The 19,015-nt window shown below is 28.2% G+C and overlaps 2 protein-coding genes across 2 annotated transcripts in view; one reads left to right on the top strand and one right to left on the bottom strand.

Annotated features, from left to right (window-relative positions):
- The first annotated feature begins 6,802 nt into the window (after positions 1-6,802).
- LOC113375587 (zinc finger protein 423 homolog) overlaps positions 6,803-19,015 on the top strand; it is a 257,505-nt gene continuing 245,292 nt past the window's right edge. Inside the window, exon 1 of the mRNA XM_026615519.1 lies at positions 6,803-6,962. The gene's annotated coding sequence lies outside the window, so the exon portion shown is untranslated. The remainder of the gene's footprint in view (positions 6,963-19,015) is intronic.
- LOC113377852 (F-box/LRR-repeat protein 2-like) lies at positions 7,698-11,094 on the bottom strand. The gene is made up of 6 exons (XM_026618289.1): positions 10,969-11,094; positions 10,556-10,717; positions 8,603-9,817; positions 8,305-8,472; positions 8,039-8,245; positions 7,698-7,957 (listed from the first exon to the last, which is right to left on the bottom strand). The coding sequence occupies exons 1-6, from the start codon at positions 11,017-11,019 to the stop codon at positions 7,766-7,768; spliced, it is 1,995 nt and encodes a 664-aa protein (XP_026474074.1). The 5' UTR covers positions 11,020-11,094; the 3' UTR covers positions 7,698-7,765.

Genomic DNA, 19,015 nt, shown 5'->3' with positions numbered 1-19,015 from the left:
TAATTTTATTATAACCAAAGGAATCTTGAAATATGACATCTTTTTAGAATTAACATCAATTACTTTAATATTTTTACTAACTTAAGGGGGTTTTCTGGTCTAGAGGCATGAATTGTATGCAATTTTTGAAACGCCTTAAATAAAGGCAAACAATACTTTTGAAAAATTAGCCCTGATCATACCTATGATTTAAGCCCTTCATATAATATGAAGAAAAAAATATATATCATTAATATAGAATAATGTCACAAGCGTTTGAACTACTGTTTTATCACAAAATGGAGAGGCCTGAAAAAAATCGTAATTTTCAAAATTATGGACCAGAATAACCCCTTATAGTACATAAAGATCATTATAATTTGTTTATATTCAAATAACCCAAAAATAAGTTGTTTGCACCTGAAGAAAAACCATGAATATAAAAAAGCACAAAATTCATATTTATTTCCATAGCTCAACATTATTGGAGATAAATCTTAAAATGTGTGCTATATAACTTAACAATGTGAGACATTTTAATTATAGTAATCGTATATATAAAGTAAATCTAATGGTTCGATTAATATCGGTCCTTCTCATTTCACAAATGCATTGATGCAAATTCATTCATTTTTTTTTCAATATTATGTATTAGTTGTTTATAACTAGATTTTATGAGATGTAAATAATCCTATGTTTTACTATGAGTAGTTATTTGGTACACATTTTCTGATCAATGCACATTTTCCATACATATTCAAATTATTGATTAAATTACTGGGTGTTAAGTATTGTTGTGTGCGTTATTTTAAATTATATATGAAAAATTGTTAGACAAATGTAAGCAGAAAAACATTTGATGTATGTATGTATATATGTATATAGGCTGGAAACTAAATGCGAATTTTCGTTAGAAAATCATCCTTTTTTTCATGGAACTAAATAACTTTATTCTGAAATGCATTGTTCTTTTTAATTTTGTTTTTGTTATTTTTCGAGCAGCATCATTATCCCACTTTTATGAAACCTCTGGTTTGGCAAAATGGTTTGCAAAAAAAAAACTCAGGTGCAATTTGACACGATCATAATTATTTAATTATTTCAAATTCAAGGAGTTTTGTAAAGATCGTACCTAAAAGAAATGATAGGGTGTAGTACTGTATGGTGGATGTGGCAAAACATGCCACCCAAGTTTCAGTAATGATTGCCAAGTGGTCAAAGATATGTGATGTTACGGAATAAATCACCGTTTCAATTTGCCAATTCAGGTGGTTTATTTTTTTTTTTTTCAACTGTATTATTCAATTTTCTTAGTTGTATAATGTCGACATGGGAATTGGTTGTTCGATTGGTGATAACAGTTCAAAGTAGACTATTCCCTCTCAATCAACCTCAAGTCGACCAGAGCATTTTTTATCTTTGAGTGAGAAATCACCAGAACGAAATTTAGCAAACCAATTTCGAGACTACTGTTTTTTTTTAACGTTTCGTCTCCATAAACAGCTCATATTTTTTATAAAAAATGAAATAAAACTTATATTGAAACCGTCTAAGCTGAAACTTAGTTACCAACCTATATACACTACAGTAATACCCCGCATAACCTACTTAATTCGTTCCGGAAGAAAGTTCGTTGTGCGAAGAGTTTGCTATGCGAATCGCATTTTTTTTTTCATACAAATACATGAAAACAAAATTAATTCGTTCTGTAGTAGTAGGTCATAGAAAATAACATATTTATTTTACATATAGTAAGGCAATTAAATAAATATTACTGATTTATGAAAGAAGTTGTTATCAGAGTTGTACTGCTTTCTTCTGTGTTCTTTTACCTTTTGTTTTTTTTTTTTTTAAAGATACTATGAATAGTTTTTTTTCAATAAGTCTATTTTCACAGCAGAACAAAAATTTCCAATGTCCAATCTTTGAATTAAGGTTGTGTGAAGCAAAGTATGTTGTGTGGAACGTTCGCGCCTTGAAAAAAAGTTCGTTATTACGCATCGACCATTATGCGAGGCATACCTTATGCGGGATATAACTGTATATATTCACTGATTTTTTAATAATGCAAATATACCAAATATTTTCATGATATATGAAATACATAATTTAAATCATTTTTCAATTTTTTGACTCACAATTTCTACTAGCCATCTATGTTCTTGTTATGCCCTAATATTTCACCATGCATTCTGAAAATAACTAATTGTATGGAAACAATTAATTGAATTTGTATGGAAACAACTTTATAGTAAAAAAACTAGTATATTGTTTATTGTTTTTAAGTATTAATAATTTGTTATTACATACATTATTAATATAGTCCAGTCATTATAGTAATTGGTATTGTCACCCTACCATATGTAGGTTTTGAGCAACTTTAGGGTGTCAATATACAAGCATTTACAGACTTACAGCTGGATATCTCGAATTCCGAGATTCTTACCTAATTTAAGCTTAAATGAGTGGACTAATACTGATTATTTTCATAAATGGTTATTAAATACCATATTAATCATTGTAACATAACATTACTTTTGGTGAATTCAACTAAATGTAATTTGCATGAGATTTGCTTCTGATAACAAATGGATGTTGGCATGTATATGAAGATTATAGATTAGTATTCTTCAAATATTTGTACATAGGGACCATTTAAATATCACATAACTGAACTCAGTTCAAAAGTTGATTATTTTCAAATTTAAGAATTTGAGATAAGTTATGGATTAGTGAAGTTTATATTGAATGTTACAACCACAGTGTAAAAGATCATCTCATGTAATATTGAAATAGTTTATTTCATTGTAATAAAATTACATCTCATTTAAATTTCAACATGTAAAATATAACTTGAGTAAAATCTTAAATCGCTCTTTTGTCGAATAGAATATTAGTTACATATACAAAAGTTAGTTCCATTTAAATAGTACATTCAGAGTATCCATTTAAATAGTACATTCAGAGATTTAAAAAATGCCTATTATATATAGTACAAATATTTTAAATGAATATGCCCTATCCATTGTTAATTTGTTTGTAGATCCAATTGACCACATAAAATTTAGTTTCAACAATACAGAAGGTTGTTAATATATAATTTTATGTTTAAGTAAATATATTCCATTTCTTTATATAATTCTTTAAACAACTATGTATTCAATAAATTTATGAAATTGCACAGAAATAAAGCTAATTAAAAAATGGAAGTAATTTTTATTGAATTTTTATATTCACCTTAAATTTTAACTTATGAAATACAATTTGTACAGCATTTTAATACAATTTGTATACATAATTTATTAAAACTACATGGAAGATATGTATTTATTAAAACTAACTGAAAAGTTTAAAATAACTATCTTACGCACAGCACCTTACTGAATTAGGTTTTTAAATTTAGTCAAACCATAAAAAAAATTAATAGGACCTTTCACAACAATTAAGTAATGCAAAAAAAAACTCCATGTAAAAGGGTTCAATAACTAAGAAGTTTAATGTATTTATTCAGGATTGATAAAAGTGAAATGGATTTCCATAAATGGTAGAAGAAATTTACAGGAGCCTTATAAATGCAAAATGTGATCTTTATCATCAGCCGCACTTTGCATTGATAAGGCCCTCATGAATTAGCTCTTGTAGCAAAGAAAAAATGTCTATAGTTACCAAGTTAAAATCAGCTAAAATCATAAATCTTTATGATTTCAAATTAGAAGAACATTTTTCTTGCTTCAAAATTGTCTCATGATGTGGAAATATTTCGATGTTATGACAAAACCATGACAACCTCATAAATGCAAGATATGATCTTTAAGAATAGCCATACTTTGCATTTACAAAGCTCTCATAAGAATGGCAAATATAATCTATACTAAAACATGTAGTCTGGTGAAGTCACTTTGAAAATGTAACATTAACACTTCTAAAATACCTTATTGTAACTTATATGACAGCTCAGATATTATAAATCTATGTAAAATAGATGAAAGGTCAGTTAAAATTTTAAACAAATAACTATATTTTAAATATTCTAAAATTTTGATTTCTTAGGGTGTTCTAAATGGTGTTTTTTTTTTTTTTTTTTTTCATTACTATATATAATAACAATCTGAATACAATGTCTTCAATAAGTTTTTTTTCTTTTAATTACAATATTTGTTACAACTGTTAAATAATTTAACATATAATAATTTAACTAGTAACAATAATGAACAATACCATAAATTTAGATAAAAAAGAGTACAAAATAAAGAATAGTATTTACATTAAAATCGTATCTGTAGTATGATGATTTAATATAATTTAATATAATAATAATATATAAAATTTAATATATAAAGATGGCGATATTCTATTTGTTGGAGCTGCCTCAAAGTTGAATATCATAAATCCAGATTGGAATAATTATAGTCTTGTAGACTAATACTTTATTAGTATTTTGAAAATACCTGAGTATTCAATGAGCCCATAAAAAAAAATAATTGTTATCTATAAAATCTAAACCAATTTTACTATATAAATTAAGGAAATGCTTTTTGACCACTGCTACTTTTACTTCTCAATTTTTAAAGCATATTTATCTAAAAAGACTTGTCAAATTAACATAAATGAAGAACTCTCCTCTCCATTGTCAATCAATTCTGATATTCCTCAAGGTGTTCCGAGTCCAGAGGAAACAAATGGGCCTAAAAAGGAAAAAATTTAACTGGCTCATAGGGATATCGTCCAAACCCTCACTCGGAAATAAGATTCTATCATACATAAGTGATGATAATTCCAATATGGGATAGAGCTGTGAGATTGTGCCAGCAGCATTCTCATAGTTTAAAAAGCCCAAAACAAAATAGTCAGAATGATCAGCAACGCACCATGGTTTATGACCAAGCATATAATCTACAAGGACCTAAAACTACCTACTGTAGCAGAGGTTATAAGAAGCAAATATGAAATACAATCTGTTCAAGCAGCCGAAAATTAAGACAATTAAAAAGAAAATAACCCAGCGGTTCGTGGCAGTCCAGGCAATAAACATTTCTGCTCTATATGGAAAAATTGTTTTAATAAATTATTTATAATTATTCATTTATTTAAATATTTTTCAATATCCTCACATGTGATTTATAGATTATAATGTAATCTGTTGAAACTAGTACTTATAATTAAAAAAAAAAAAAAACATAAGGTCAACCTCCCAGAATACTGAGCATGTGAATCAATGAACTGAGCATTTTTCGAAAAATTCGTAAGTTTTCTGTATATATTAATGACAGTATACGCCAAAATACAAGAACACGTGTATAAAGCGAATTCAATTTACCATAATCCAATTTATACCATCAGTATTAGAAAATATTGTAAATATCCTTTTTCAGCAGATCAACATTTTAGTAAGCAGAAATCAGTTTCACAAGTAAGATTTAATTATAATTAAATTACTAACGTAAAATATAAAACACGTTAAAATCATAATTTAGAAAGTACATACTCATATATTCACGTTCAAGCGTCACAGATTTATAGGTTGGAACTTGGAACAGAAGCAGGGTTAATTGTCAGCCATAGACAGTAAATATACGCAACGGCCGTTAGCATCCGCGTTCAGAAGGGCTACTTAGGGGTCCAACGGTAGTCGCAAATTTGGCGCTAGTGAGCCGATGAAAAAGTATTATCAAATGTTTTATCCATGTTTTATCTGTTTTATCATAGATAAAAGAAGAGTAGGAAGAGTACGTGTTTTATGTTGGTTAGTAAGAAATATGGTAAGAAACGTCAGTGTTATTTTTGTGTCCGTTGAAAAAATGGTGATTCTTGTTCATTTGTGTTTGTACATTTACATATCATCATTTACATAGATAAAAAAAGAGTATATGATATGATTTGTTAATAAAGATTTCATTAAGATTTGTTCTCAAATGCATAGCCCTTTGACAAAATGAACAGAACAGCTTAAAACTCAGATACAGGACATAAATACTACGTAGTGCATAGATAAATAAGCATAGTGCATTGACAGATTAGTCTAATCATATTAAACTTTAAGGAAAGAAGCCAGTTCTAGGAAATTATGTAAGAAATCAAGTATAAGCTTCTACAAGAAAGACAAAATATTTAGAAATCTTTCAGGTGTCAAAAATGTCAAATTTTGCACGGGATGATTATTAGCATAGATAAACAAGTATAAGATATATAAAACCATAAACAAATATAAACAAGTATAAAATTATTAGTTAATGGCTATAGTTACCACTATTGCATTATTCACTAAATTACACTAAATGTTTATATTAATAAGTTAAAAAAGTGTGAAGTTATTCCAGTAGATTAAGTATCATGTATATTTAAACTGACAGTGTTTTTGTTGATTTACATTTCGATTTGATTGTATACTTATTATAATATAATATTATCTAGTAGATTTTTGTTATTATTGTATTATAACAAAACATATTACGATTGTAATACCAAATTTGGTTTCAAATATCCGATTACTAAAATTCATTAATTTTTATTTCAAATTTTGCGCCATTAATTTGAATGCCAAAAGCAGCGCCATCACGTCCAGCGGAGGACCCTTTAAGTATCCTTTCTGAACTTAAAAATCGGGAGAGAGAAACGTTTATATGAATACATTATACTCTAATCTCTAATTGTCTAGGGCCGTTAGTACGAAATAAATTTGCAAGTACTGCATGAAGTGATTTATATAACAAAATGCTCATTCTGATGGTGAACCTCAATGGTATTTTTTCCTTTATAATATTTATAACACTTAACATATCTTTACATGTTATTGAATGACTATTTTACAATTCGACATAATTTTCTAAAACCGTTAAGTCGTTGTGTAAACGTGAACATCAAATGTGAATATATAATTAAAAAATGTGAAATACTGTGTAAATCAATTTTTTGCTCTATCCGACTACATAAGAAAGATTCTATATAGCCATAGATAAAAGAAAAGTATTACTACAATAATGAAGGTAACTATAAATTTTTACTGATTAATAATGTTGTTGAGAATTAATTACAATTGAGTTTAAGTTATTTTATGGTCCATAGCTTTTAAAATGCAAATTAATGGGATTTTCTTAGTTTAGCAGACATAAATAAAGATATGTACTGAATAAATCAAAGAAATAAATAAATTTCAATGTATATGATGAATATTTTAATGTAGGAAAATTGCAAAAAACTTCTATGAAATAGCTTTCATTGTCCTATGGCTTTTAATAGTTTATGTACATATTATCATATTTAAGAAAGTCATATTTGTCATAATATTCTAATCTTAATGCTGCTACTTAAAGAGATATAGATTGTTTTTATATTGAAATATTTTTTACAGAAATTGTAATCAATACAAATTGAATAGAATAGAATGAATTTATATCTTGAAGATGAAATAATATTGAATAATGCCATTTAATATACTAATAAATACAATTTACGTTTCATATATATGAAGGTTCATATTATATTTAATAAATTAATAAATTGTATAAACATATTTTGTCACTTAAAACATTAGAAATTTAATTTCATTTAATATAATATCATGTATAAACAATACTTTTAATATAATACATTTCATAACACCATAACAATTATATATTTAATAATTTAATTTTTAAATCACAATATGTTAAGTTGCAAACATAATAAAATGATTTTTTTTTCAATTTATATTTTTATAAACAAACATGTAAAATGCGTTGTAAGAGAATGTAAAAAATATATTAGTATTTCAACTACTAAAATGTTCTTTTTACATGGCGTTTTTTGTTTAAAATTGTGGATCGTAGGTAGAGTATTCTGTGGTTTTCCAATTAGAGGAAGAGTATTCTGTACTTTTCCAATTTACATATGCATCGGATGATAATACATTATGTTCCACAATACAATGTGGTACTTTAGAGTTCAAGTCACTTAATTTTCTAAAATCATTAAGCTGTTCACATCCATTAAATGACACATACTAAAAAATTGTATAAAATTTAATAAAATATTAGAAATAATTTATTATACACTGTTTTATTTAGAAATAAATTATTCTTACCCTGATATATTTTCCGTAACACAAAATTGAGTCCAAAGATGAATTGGTAATCTGCGTACATTTATCTAACACCAGTACTTTCAATCTTGGTAAATTTTTCACAATACATAATACTATTTCGTCTGTTACCACTTTACTAGCTTCAAGATTCAAAATTTCCAAAGCAGGACAGTATTGAACCATGTTTTCAAATCCTGCTAATGTAAACTGAAAAAAAAAATAACAATGAAATTGTTTTATTTGATTGCAGAATTAGTCAATGGTACCTCTAAACAGTGGCTCAAACTTAGCTTTTTGAGTTCTAAAAATCTCAATGCTTTAAGACTAAGATCCGTCAATCTACAGCCTTGCAACTTTAAAACCATTAGACCACGCAGTTTGGCAATACCGTTGTCTCCATTCATAAGATTTTCATCATTGAAATGATTATAACCCTATAAAAAAATTTGTATTATTTCATAAGCAATCACTCCCTTTAGATTAATTCAATACTTTAAAATATTCAATGATCAGTAATTAATGTTCATCAAAAGGCTCTCATCACTACTTTATTATAGTATTCACCTCATTTATTTTTAAATTTATCATCATATTTTCCTGAGTTTTTGCAGCATGAGTCATTCTATAAAAATTTAACATTTCATCGTCAACAGTAGTGCAAAGAACTCCAGTTAAACCAGTATCAGTAACTCGGTAACAATGATCTAAGTTCAATTCTCGAAGCCATTGGAGTTTACTGCAAATATTCTGAACACAAAGATTAGTCACAGCATTACCACATCCACCTAAATCTAGGACTCTTAGATTAGGTAAATTATCAGTGATCAGTAAAACAACATTTTCTGTAATTTCTAATCCTCCCAAAATAAGTTCATTCATCCTTTCATTATATTTTGAACATATAGCTTCTTCTATCCCTTTTGATGTGATAAAAGTGCTACATTCAGAAATATCCAGTACTTTAAGATTTACAAGTTTATCCAATTCACTTATACCAACATCTGTTAGTGCCCTGCATCTACGAATGTACAACTTTTGCAAATTAATTAAGCCGTTAGATATTGCTATCAGAGATTGATCAGTCATTCGAGAGCAAAACGAACAGTCTAATTCAACTAAACATTGTTGCCTATTGCACAACTCCAATATCCCTGAGTTGGTGAGTTGATCACATTGCTGCAGTTTCAAGCAACTTAATTCTAATCCTTGTATCTGCGCAAGCGATGATAATGCAGATCCGTCAATCAGTGTGCTACTGAAGTCTAAGCTTTTTATAGTTGATGCTTGATCTCTTAAAAATTCTAATATAAACTTAAAAGTTAACACACTTTCTGAGGGTGAGTCAAAATTTTGTGATGGGTAAAATTTTTTATACAATCCTTTGTGAAACGATATATTGCACCCATTTAGGAAAAGGGTGTGCATCTTGTTAGTCAAATGAGCAAATCTTGTAAATAGTGCATCTGACAAGTATCTGTTACTGGAAAGATCTAAGAATTTCAATTGATTTAGAGTCTTTTTCAAGATTGCCCTTTCTTCTTTTGATTCCAATAGTCTTCCTGACATAAGAATATCATGGCATGATATAATATGCAATTCCTCTAAATGGCTACATTCAGATAATGCTTCTCCAAGTGCTTTTTCTTGCATATCACATCGTGCAATATATAGAGAATAAATATCTGGACCAAATGTTTGCCAAAAATCTTCCAACTTATCTCCAAATTCCACTTGCTCAAAGTAGTAATGATGAAACTTTTTTGTTGAATTTCTAAGTACCTATAAAATTCAATTTTCAATTATTTTATATAATATCTGGCAGATAAAATTAAGAGTGTGATATCATTCAGAACTTAGTTAACTCAAGAAATATTTATTTTAGAAGTTGTTCAACTATGTTAAATAATTTAAGTTTGTTTCAGCAAAATAATAATATGGACATACAAATCTAATTTTATTTCTTAGCTTTCAGTCGCTGTAATAGATTATGCTTATAAAATTAAAAAACACTTAAACAATTAGGTTGGAAACTAACAATACCATTGGATTTCTGTACTCAGATTAATATCCCAAAGAGTATATATTCATATGACCTCTAGATGGATATATTAAATTAATAAATTACGTTGATGTAAGAAATAACATGAGTTCTTGAGAACATTTTTGTTTTGTTTCATTTATAATATCTATGTAACTTGCAAATCCAAACGACTAGTGAGGAGCATTTTCCTTCAGAAACCAGTACATATTAAAGATGATCTAATTAAGTCATTTTTAATTTTAATATATGTTCACACAGTTTCTTCATCAAATTTCATATTCCAAATGAGCTTTATGAGTTTATGTATAAATATTATTTTTAATGCACACTAATTGAAATTCATGGTAAGTTTTTTTAGTATTATGTGGGAATAGACCTCGGTTCCTAAAACTATAATATAAACCATATGAGAACGGAATCTCATTATGAGTTAATATACCTCTGACTATGAGATATCAATTCATATTTATATATACCTGGATCAGAGGTCGATCACCATCCATTTTGTCTTTGCAAAGAATAACTTTCTCTCTTCCGCAGAAGTGTATTCCACATGTCACTTCATAAAAGTAGCGACATGTTGCTCCAAAGGAAATTTGGTCTGATACACTTAGGTATCTCAAAATGGATTCTAAAATCTATAACATAAATTTTAATATTTATAATAGATATCTTGAAATGCATTCTATAACCCATAACTATGCAATTTTATTATTGATTATTGCATAAGAACATGCATATAAATTAACCATTTTGCATATTTGGGGAAATGTAATGACCCAGGCCTAAATACTAACATATTTTTCAATTATTTTTATAATGTGTACTACATATATTGTTTCAAAAAGTCATGTGATATAAATAATGGATTGTAAACACATTATAATACCTCCAGAGGCAAATCAACAATTCGCCTTGTTGAGTTACTTATTTTAAGCATTGTGGTCAATTTTTCATTTTAATATTCGTAAATCAAACTAATTTATTCCAACTATCACCAATTCGGCTATCAAATGTATGCGGTTTAAATAAACAAAACCTATCTTGACTACTTGATGCATAAACATAGAGGCAGACATAGAATAGAGTACACATAGAGACCGGACTACAAACTGACCACAGAGTGCATTTGAATAGAAATTAGACATAATAGATCATTTAATTACTAGTGGTGTGTGGCATCGTGCCCTAAGGCAAATTGCTAGAACTTTCAGTGTTCGAGGAATATAAAAAATGTTTTCAACTAGATTATTATAAATAATGTAACTTTCATTATTCTTATTTTATAAAAAGTAATTAAACAAAACTTAATCAATCGGATTTCAAATGAAGAACATTGTCTAATATTTCTAAGTATACTATATAATATGTATACACAGGGCCGGTCCTGAGGTTCTCAGAGCCCGCATGCAAGATTTATTTTAGCGCCCCCCCCCCCAATAATTTTAACTGTTTTAACAGTTTTTCGTTATATTTTTTATATTTTACGTTGATTTTTTTAAATTAATTTTTAGTCATCCTGGATTTAGTACACAAAAAATAGATAAAATCTAAAAGCGTATACAATACATCGATTTAAATTTATTTAGAAAATCGAGGAGACTCGGGGGTTGATCATAATCATTTTTTTTTAAATTCTCAATTATTTCTAACGTATGTATAATATTAATATTTAGGTTTTGAAACATTTTTATGCGATTTATTCTATAGAACAAATCACGACAAAAGAGCAAAAAAAACTAGTATTTGATTTTTAAACATAACACTCGTATTTCATGTTTTAATTTAAATTAAATTAAAATATTAAAATTAATTAAAATAAATACAATATCCAAAATTGAATCGTAAACTTCTCCTTATTGGTATCATATCATTCATAAGGTCATATCATTGTATCATATCATTGTATTCAGCTTTATTTTCCCATCAGATACAGAGTATCAGATTGTTGTTTTAAAGTTAAACTTTTAAAAAATTATTTTTTAAAGTATTGCCCAAAGATTAGTAAAAGATGCAAAGAAATTACTTATTTCCTTAACTATACGGGAACAAACAAAATATAATTGTATCTGTATTATTTCTTCATAGTTAATAATTAAATTTTGTATAGAAAAAGCTTAAAGATTTTTGTTCCTAAGTACATTTTGCTTCCATTTTTCATATTTGCTCCATAACCCTAACCACGCATGTCTTCAACGTTCAAAGTTCATCAGATGTGAAACATTTGCAACAAAAACAAAAATTACAATTCAAATTTGCGGAATAAACAAGCCATTTTCTAAACACTGATTCCCCATTTTCCATTTTCTTTAGTATAATTAGTATATGTTTCTTTATTAAAGTTCCATTTCAACTAAGTCAGCTTGCCATTTTTCACCAATAACGCGCAATAATTAATTGAAACTTTCGTAGGTTTGCTCTTACGGGATTGAACACTAAATGATTTCTTTTTCGATTCCACGTTAAGTTAAAGCGAAGAAAAAAATTAATAAGTACATTAAACAATAAGCAGAACATTAATTTATAAATTTGCAGAGTTATTATTTGGTTAATTGTTTCTATTGATATCACATTGCAAACTGAATATGCTTTTTGTGTCTCATAGTTAAGTTGGATTGTTTATTATAAGCTATTAAGTAATCTGGATTTTATATTTAAAAATTATATAAATAATATATTATAAATTTTATTTCCGAACCTTGTTTTGGCGCCCCCTAAGGCGTGCGCCTGCATTTTTGCATGCGTTGCATTCAAGGTAGGACCGGCCCTGTGTATACATATTATATAAACTGAATTGCAAAGTTAAAATCATTTATTTGAAGTATATAAGTGATATAGTTAGAGCTTTAGCTAGAATTAGAATTAAAATCCAAATTATTTTTCAAAAAATTTTTTTTGAAAATTAAAAAAATATATATAAAAAAATTCTTTTTTCAAAAGCAATCGTTTCGTCAATCGTTTTCGTTTCATTTTTTGCACATTTGGCTCTATCTCCGAAACGGCTGAAACTGCCTTTGCCAAAATCTAATTACCACTTTTTCCCATCAATCGGACGATTTTTATATCATTCAAATCGCTTTATCCGTTCTCTTAAAACTGACAGTTGTAGCATTTTTTGCTCCATATCTCCGAAGCCGTTGGACCTGTCTGCTTTAAAAACTAATCAGCAGATCTCATTCTCATCCATATCAATAGGAATCGATTGCTTTTTGAATTTTTCAAATCGATCCATCCGTACGCCCGAAATCGTCGACGAAAAATTGTCTCCACACATACCCACATACACACACATCCATTTTTTCTGAGGTATGCCAAAATGTTCAGAAATGGCTGAAACGTGAAGATATGTAAAAATTTTTATTTTCGATTTTTGGTCTTTATTACTATATTTGGATTACTATAACTTACGCTACAGGAAGTTAATAAATTAACGGTGCATGGCATCGTGTCTTAAGGCAAATTGCTGAAACTGCCTGTACCAAAAAAAAAATTTTTAAAAAAGATTTAAAAAAATTTAAAAACTGAAAAAAATTGATTTTTTGACTTTTTTTTGAAAATTTTGAACTTTTTTTTTAAAGTAATCACTGTGTCATCGCTGTTTTATAGACGGAATATCGGTGCGCGTAAGCGCTGTATCGTGGTGTACTTAACTGATAAACATTGCTACCGAGCCTATAGAAATGTAAACAAAACTTGTACTTATTATCAAAATCTCTATAAAATATCTGATAATTCGATGTCCATATATCTAATAATCGTTTTTGACCGCCAAATGGCATTTTATTTTACCTTTTTTTACTTAAACTCCAAAACCGCTAGACCTGTTTTCCCAAAAATTCAATTAGTTCTTCATTTCGTCATTGCAAGTTAAATATTTTTTCAATCATTGAATTTGGACGCTCCGTTTTCTCAAAAACTGAATTACCATCTTTAATACTTTTTGCCCCGTAACTGCGAAACGGTTGAACCTGCCTCGGCCAAAAACTTATTATTAATTTAATAATGTTTTTTTAATCATTCAAATCGATTGATCCATGCTCTCTAAATCGTCGACAAAAAATTGTCTCCGCACATACATGCACACACATACACATACACACGCACACACATAAATCCATTTTTTCTAAAATAAGGTATGCCAAAATGTTCAGAATGGTAAGATATGTAAAAATTTTCATTTCTGATTTTTGGACGATTACAATAACTTACTCTACGGGAAGTTAATAAAATAATAATGACAATTAAAATGAATTTGAACAAATACAAAAATTGTCCACTCAGTTGTTGGGGTTCTTTATATTTTAAATTTGAAATAATTAAAATTTGTTATTTGACTAGCATGATTCATGATCGTATATAAAATTACATTTAACATTTTGCGAATATACTGAATTGGAATTTTTAATTCTCTATGAACAAAACAATTAGCAAATAATTTATTATTGTGGCATTGGCAGTAACAACTATAGATAAACTAGCTGTAAGTGGAATTCTGTCTTAAGGCAATTAAGGCATTGTGCCTTAAGGCAAATTGCTGGAACTTCCCGTACCAAAAATTATTTTTTTAAAAACGATTGACATTTAAAAAAAAAAATTACTTCGAAAAAATAAGATTTTTGAGAAACTATAAATTAGACAAAAAATTACTTTTTTTTGAAAAAAAATTTTTTTTGAAAAAATAATGTTTTCTTTATTTTGGCATATTTTGAAAGATCTGAACTTTTTTTCAAAGCAATCGCGCTTTAACTGCATAGAGACAAAATGTCAAAGCGCGTAAGCTCCGCGTCGCCGTCTAACGAATAAACATTGGTACGGAACCCATAGGAATGCAAACAAAATTTATACTTATTGTCGAAATCTCTATAAAATATCTGATAATTTGATGTGCATATGTCTAATGATCATTTTTGACCGCCAAATGGCATTTTTTTTACTTTTTTTGTTAGATCTCCGAAACGGCTAGACCTGCCCTCATGAAAATTTGATCAATTCTTTATCTTGTCAATACAAGTTAAATGTTTTTTGAATTATTCAAATCGGACGCTCCGTTCTCTTAAAAATGAGTTACTGTTTTCGGCACTTTTTGCCCCGTATTTTTGGAACGGCTGGACCTGCCTTCGCCAAAAACTAATCAGCACGTCTCCTTATCAATACGAATCGAATGCTTTTTGAATTGTTCAAATCGGTTGATCCGTGTTCCCGAAATTGTCGACAAAAATTTGTATCCGCACATACATACACACACGTACACACACACACGCACACACACACATACATCAATTTTTTCTAAGGTATGCCAAAATGTTCAGAAACCTCTGAAACGTAAAGATATATAAAAATTTTCATTTTCGACTTTTTTGCGATAACTATAACTTGCCCTACGGGAAGTTAATAAGCATAAACGACCCTCTGCAATAGATAGAATATTTTTTTCACCACATATATTTCTATATGGTTTTAAACTGATCACTACAATCGAATTATGCTTTGATATGTAATGAGCAAAATTACTTTTTCAAACTGTTGGTTTGTTTCTCCTTTATTCTTAATTTATCTAACATTGAAAAGAAAGAAACCATTATGCGCCTGATTTCTCGTTCTCATGGTGGATGGCGCAAGTGCTTTTATAACGGAAAACTTTATGTGATTTGTTTGCTTATGGCATGATTAAATTATTGGAATAATAGAAATATTAAAATAATTCATAAAAAATTTTTAAAATGATGTTCAAAAGCGTATTTAAATTATTAGAACATTATGTTGATAAGGTATGTCTTATCTTTCGCCTGCGTATAAGGCGCATGCAGCCACTTTGACAGTAACCGCGTTGTGCATCGGTTGTACAGTCAGGAGGAAATACCGGTAGAAGTTTAAAAAATAATTCCATCACTAATTTGCATTTTAAATTAAAATATTACAGTGACAATATTTTTTTTAATTTTAGTGTTTATTAAAAAATTAGTGATCTATGGATATTGCTGATCAAGAACGTCATTTGTAAATAAACAATCAAAACAGAACTTTAGATTTACGATTTGAAATTGTCGAATAATTCGGTTTGTGGACTTAATTTGATAATATGTTTAAAGTATATTATGAAAAAGTGGAAATTTGTTATAAATAGTGAAATTCAAGAATGTCTCGAAGGAAGCAAGCAAAACCCAGAGCTTTTAAGCGTGAGTTGAAATTTGTTATTTTGTGGGTGAACAATTAAATGAAAATGACAGTTCATTAATATTTAAGCAATGAATAGATTTAAGGAATAAATATAAAATTTTTATTACACACACAAAATTATTCGATGTATAAAGATAAACAACCAAATTATATTAGAGCACGTGCTTTTTTTAAATAATTTCTATACAACGTGATTTCGAATGATTTTCTAACGACAATTTTTAATAAGTTTATAAATCTTAATTATCAAATTGATATGTAATTATAACTATTTTAAATGTTTTATATGATAACATTTCAAAAATTATTCTTTGATCAAATCTTTATAAGAAACTTTATCAATTGATGTATTTATAACGTAAAATATATTTCGACGCCATAATGTACATAAATTAATTTATCAACTTATTAATTTCAAACCTGTAATTTTATATTCAGCGACGTAAATTAAGTGTTTAATATTGATACTTCTTACAATTAATCAAATTGTCGCTTTTTGTGAAATTAGGATATTTTTCACGATCTATAAAAATCGGGAATACATTATTTGTATTTATTTTTTGATTTAAATTAATTTTCAGCAGATACATTTTCTTGTTACTTCTGAACAATTCTTGAAGATGATCTTCAAAAACTCCTTTAATATGAGCGTTTTATTAACTTTCCGCAGGGTAAATTATAGTAATCGCAAAAAGTCGTTTTATTTCTTTTCGTTTCAAAGGTTTCTGAACATTTTGAAACACCTTAGAAAAAATTGATGTAAGTGTGTGTTCGGATACAAATTTTCCTCGACGATTTCGGGAAAACAAATCAAACGATTGAATGATTCAAAAAACATTCAATTCTTATTGATAAGGAGTCGTGCTGGTTAGTTTTTGGCAAAAGGAAGTTTCGAAGATATGGGGCAAGTGCTAAAAATGGTAATTCAGTTTTTGAGAGAACGGAGCGTCCGGTTTGAATAATTTATAAAACATTTTACTTGTGTTGACAAAATAAAGACCTGATAAAATTTTTGGGACGGCAGGTATAGCGTATTAGGAGATTGAGTGAAAAAAGTAAAAAAAATGCCGTTCTGCGGTAAAAAAGGGTCATTAGACTTATGCACATCAAATTATCAGATATTTTATAGAGAATTTAATAATAAGTATAAATTTTGTTTACATTTCTATTGGTTTCATATCAATGTTTATTGGTTACAATAGGACGCACTACTAGTTTTTTTTTACTAACGTTTTATTAATGAAGCGAGGTGTCTAAATTACTTATTAAAGTTGTTCAGTTTGTTGATGTCTGTGTTTTCTTATGTAATATTGCTATGTGGTTTTCTTTTTATTCAGAAAATAAAATAAAACACGTATATTTACCTATTATTCATTGTGTTTGTGCAGCAGAGCATTTCTATCGAAGTGCGGGTCAATCGGTTCAGGTGACTATGTACCTTTTAATGAATTAATCCATATCTTCTGTATCTGTCGGCATATCGACTGCAGGAGGGCGAAAGGAGAGCTCGAGTACTTTGGCTCTGCTCCCACGGGCATTTGATCCTCCGCACTCGGGGGCTTTGCGAGTGGCTCTCCCTGTTTCTGATACGAAACAGTTGCGCATGTGTAGGATTAACCTACCGTATCAACAAACTTTATGATTTGCTAAATCTATTTAGCATTGTTTTCATTTTTATTTGACTATATTGTGATGCTTTTCATTCATAATTTTTCATTAGCTTTTTCGCATTCGCATAAAGTTAAAGAAAAAGCATTAAAACACTAAGAAGCAATTACGTAATTTTTATTTGTTTATTAGGTACATTATTATATACAACTAGCTAACTCGGCAAACGTTGTTTTGCTAAGTAAGGTATATTCTAAATAATTTCTAGAGAATCAAAAATATTAATACTTTAAGTGTATAAGGATGTGTTTCAATGCTCCATACAATGAAGTATTATAAAAACAATAAATGCCATTAGTTTGTCTATATTTTGTCAATACAATCAAACTGGAAGTTTTATACACTTTCTATGGAAAACATGGTATAATCCAATCCAAGTTTTTCTTGGTCTTTCGACTTATTGATTACGTTTCAAGTTTTCCAGATTCTTTTTGGATTCTGGATTTTGTGTATAATTGTAAATAATTACTGAGCTTATACAAAATTTCAAAATTTCTGCGAGGAGAGATAGAAAATGATTTAAGTATTTCTTCTTTGACCTGCTTTTTTAAAAATGAATTAAAGCAAATTTAATAAAAAATATATATGTAGAGCAGGGCGAGGCACAAAGGTCCAATTTGACTTTGAGCAAATATAAACTATATTGAGACAAAACAATTATATCACAACAAATAACACATTTCAAACGAACAATTATCTGACTACGTTTAATACAACTGTCAGCTACATCATCATTGTAGAAATGTGCTTTTTGCTGTCTTTCAGAAATTTGTTATCTAGACTTTTTTACCCTACAGGCGGAGTAACTTGGAACGGCCAGGTGGCAAACAGGTTTAATGTCTTTTTTTAATTTTAAAGGTATTTTGGGAAATAATTAACATTTTTAACTAATGCTAAAAAACTGACAACGGAAGAAAATACTTTTATTATGGATTTTCAAAGATTACCGTTTATCTCTCGATAGCAAAGTCGTCAGAAAAATATGCCAAAAAGTGCATTTTCATATTAACATTTCAAAAAAGTTGATATTTTGAGTCTCTATTAACACTGCGGCCCGTTTACTAACGTTTTTGTATATAAATAAAACTACA

The sequence above is a fragment of the Ctenocephalides felis genome, unplaced genomic scaffold (assembly GCF_003426905.1).
Source record: "Ctenocephalides felis isolate EL2017-DRISC unplaced genomic scaffold, ASM342690v1 CF-g0.4_SCAFFOLD_01886, whole genome shotgun sequence".
In the NCBI taxonomy this organism is placed as follows: Eukaryota; Metazoa; Arthropoda; class Insecta; order Siphonaptera; family Pulicidae; genus Ctenocephalides; species Ctenocephalides felis.
Note: the sequence above shows the minus strand (reverse complement) of the source record. Positions and strands in the feature narration are given on the sequence as shown.

What these genes read in the sequence shown, in the direction of transcription:
- LOC113377852 (XM_026618289.1), bottom strand. Translation starts at nt 11,019, where the DNA reads ATGCTTAAAATAAGTAACTCAACAAGGCGAATTGTTGATTTGCCTCTG. An exon ending in TTGTTGATTTGCCTCTGGAG is followed by an intron (nt 10,718 to 10,968) that starts GTATTATAATGT and finishes TTTATGTTATAG; the next exon opens with ATTTTAGAATCCATTTTGAG. An exon ending in TAAATTTAAAAATAAATGAG is followed by an intron (nt 8,473 to 8,602) that starts GTGAATACTATA and finishes ATTTTTTTATAG; the next exon opens with GGTTATAATCATTTCAATGA.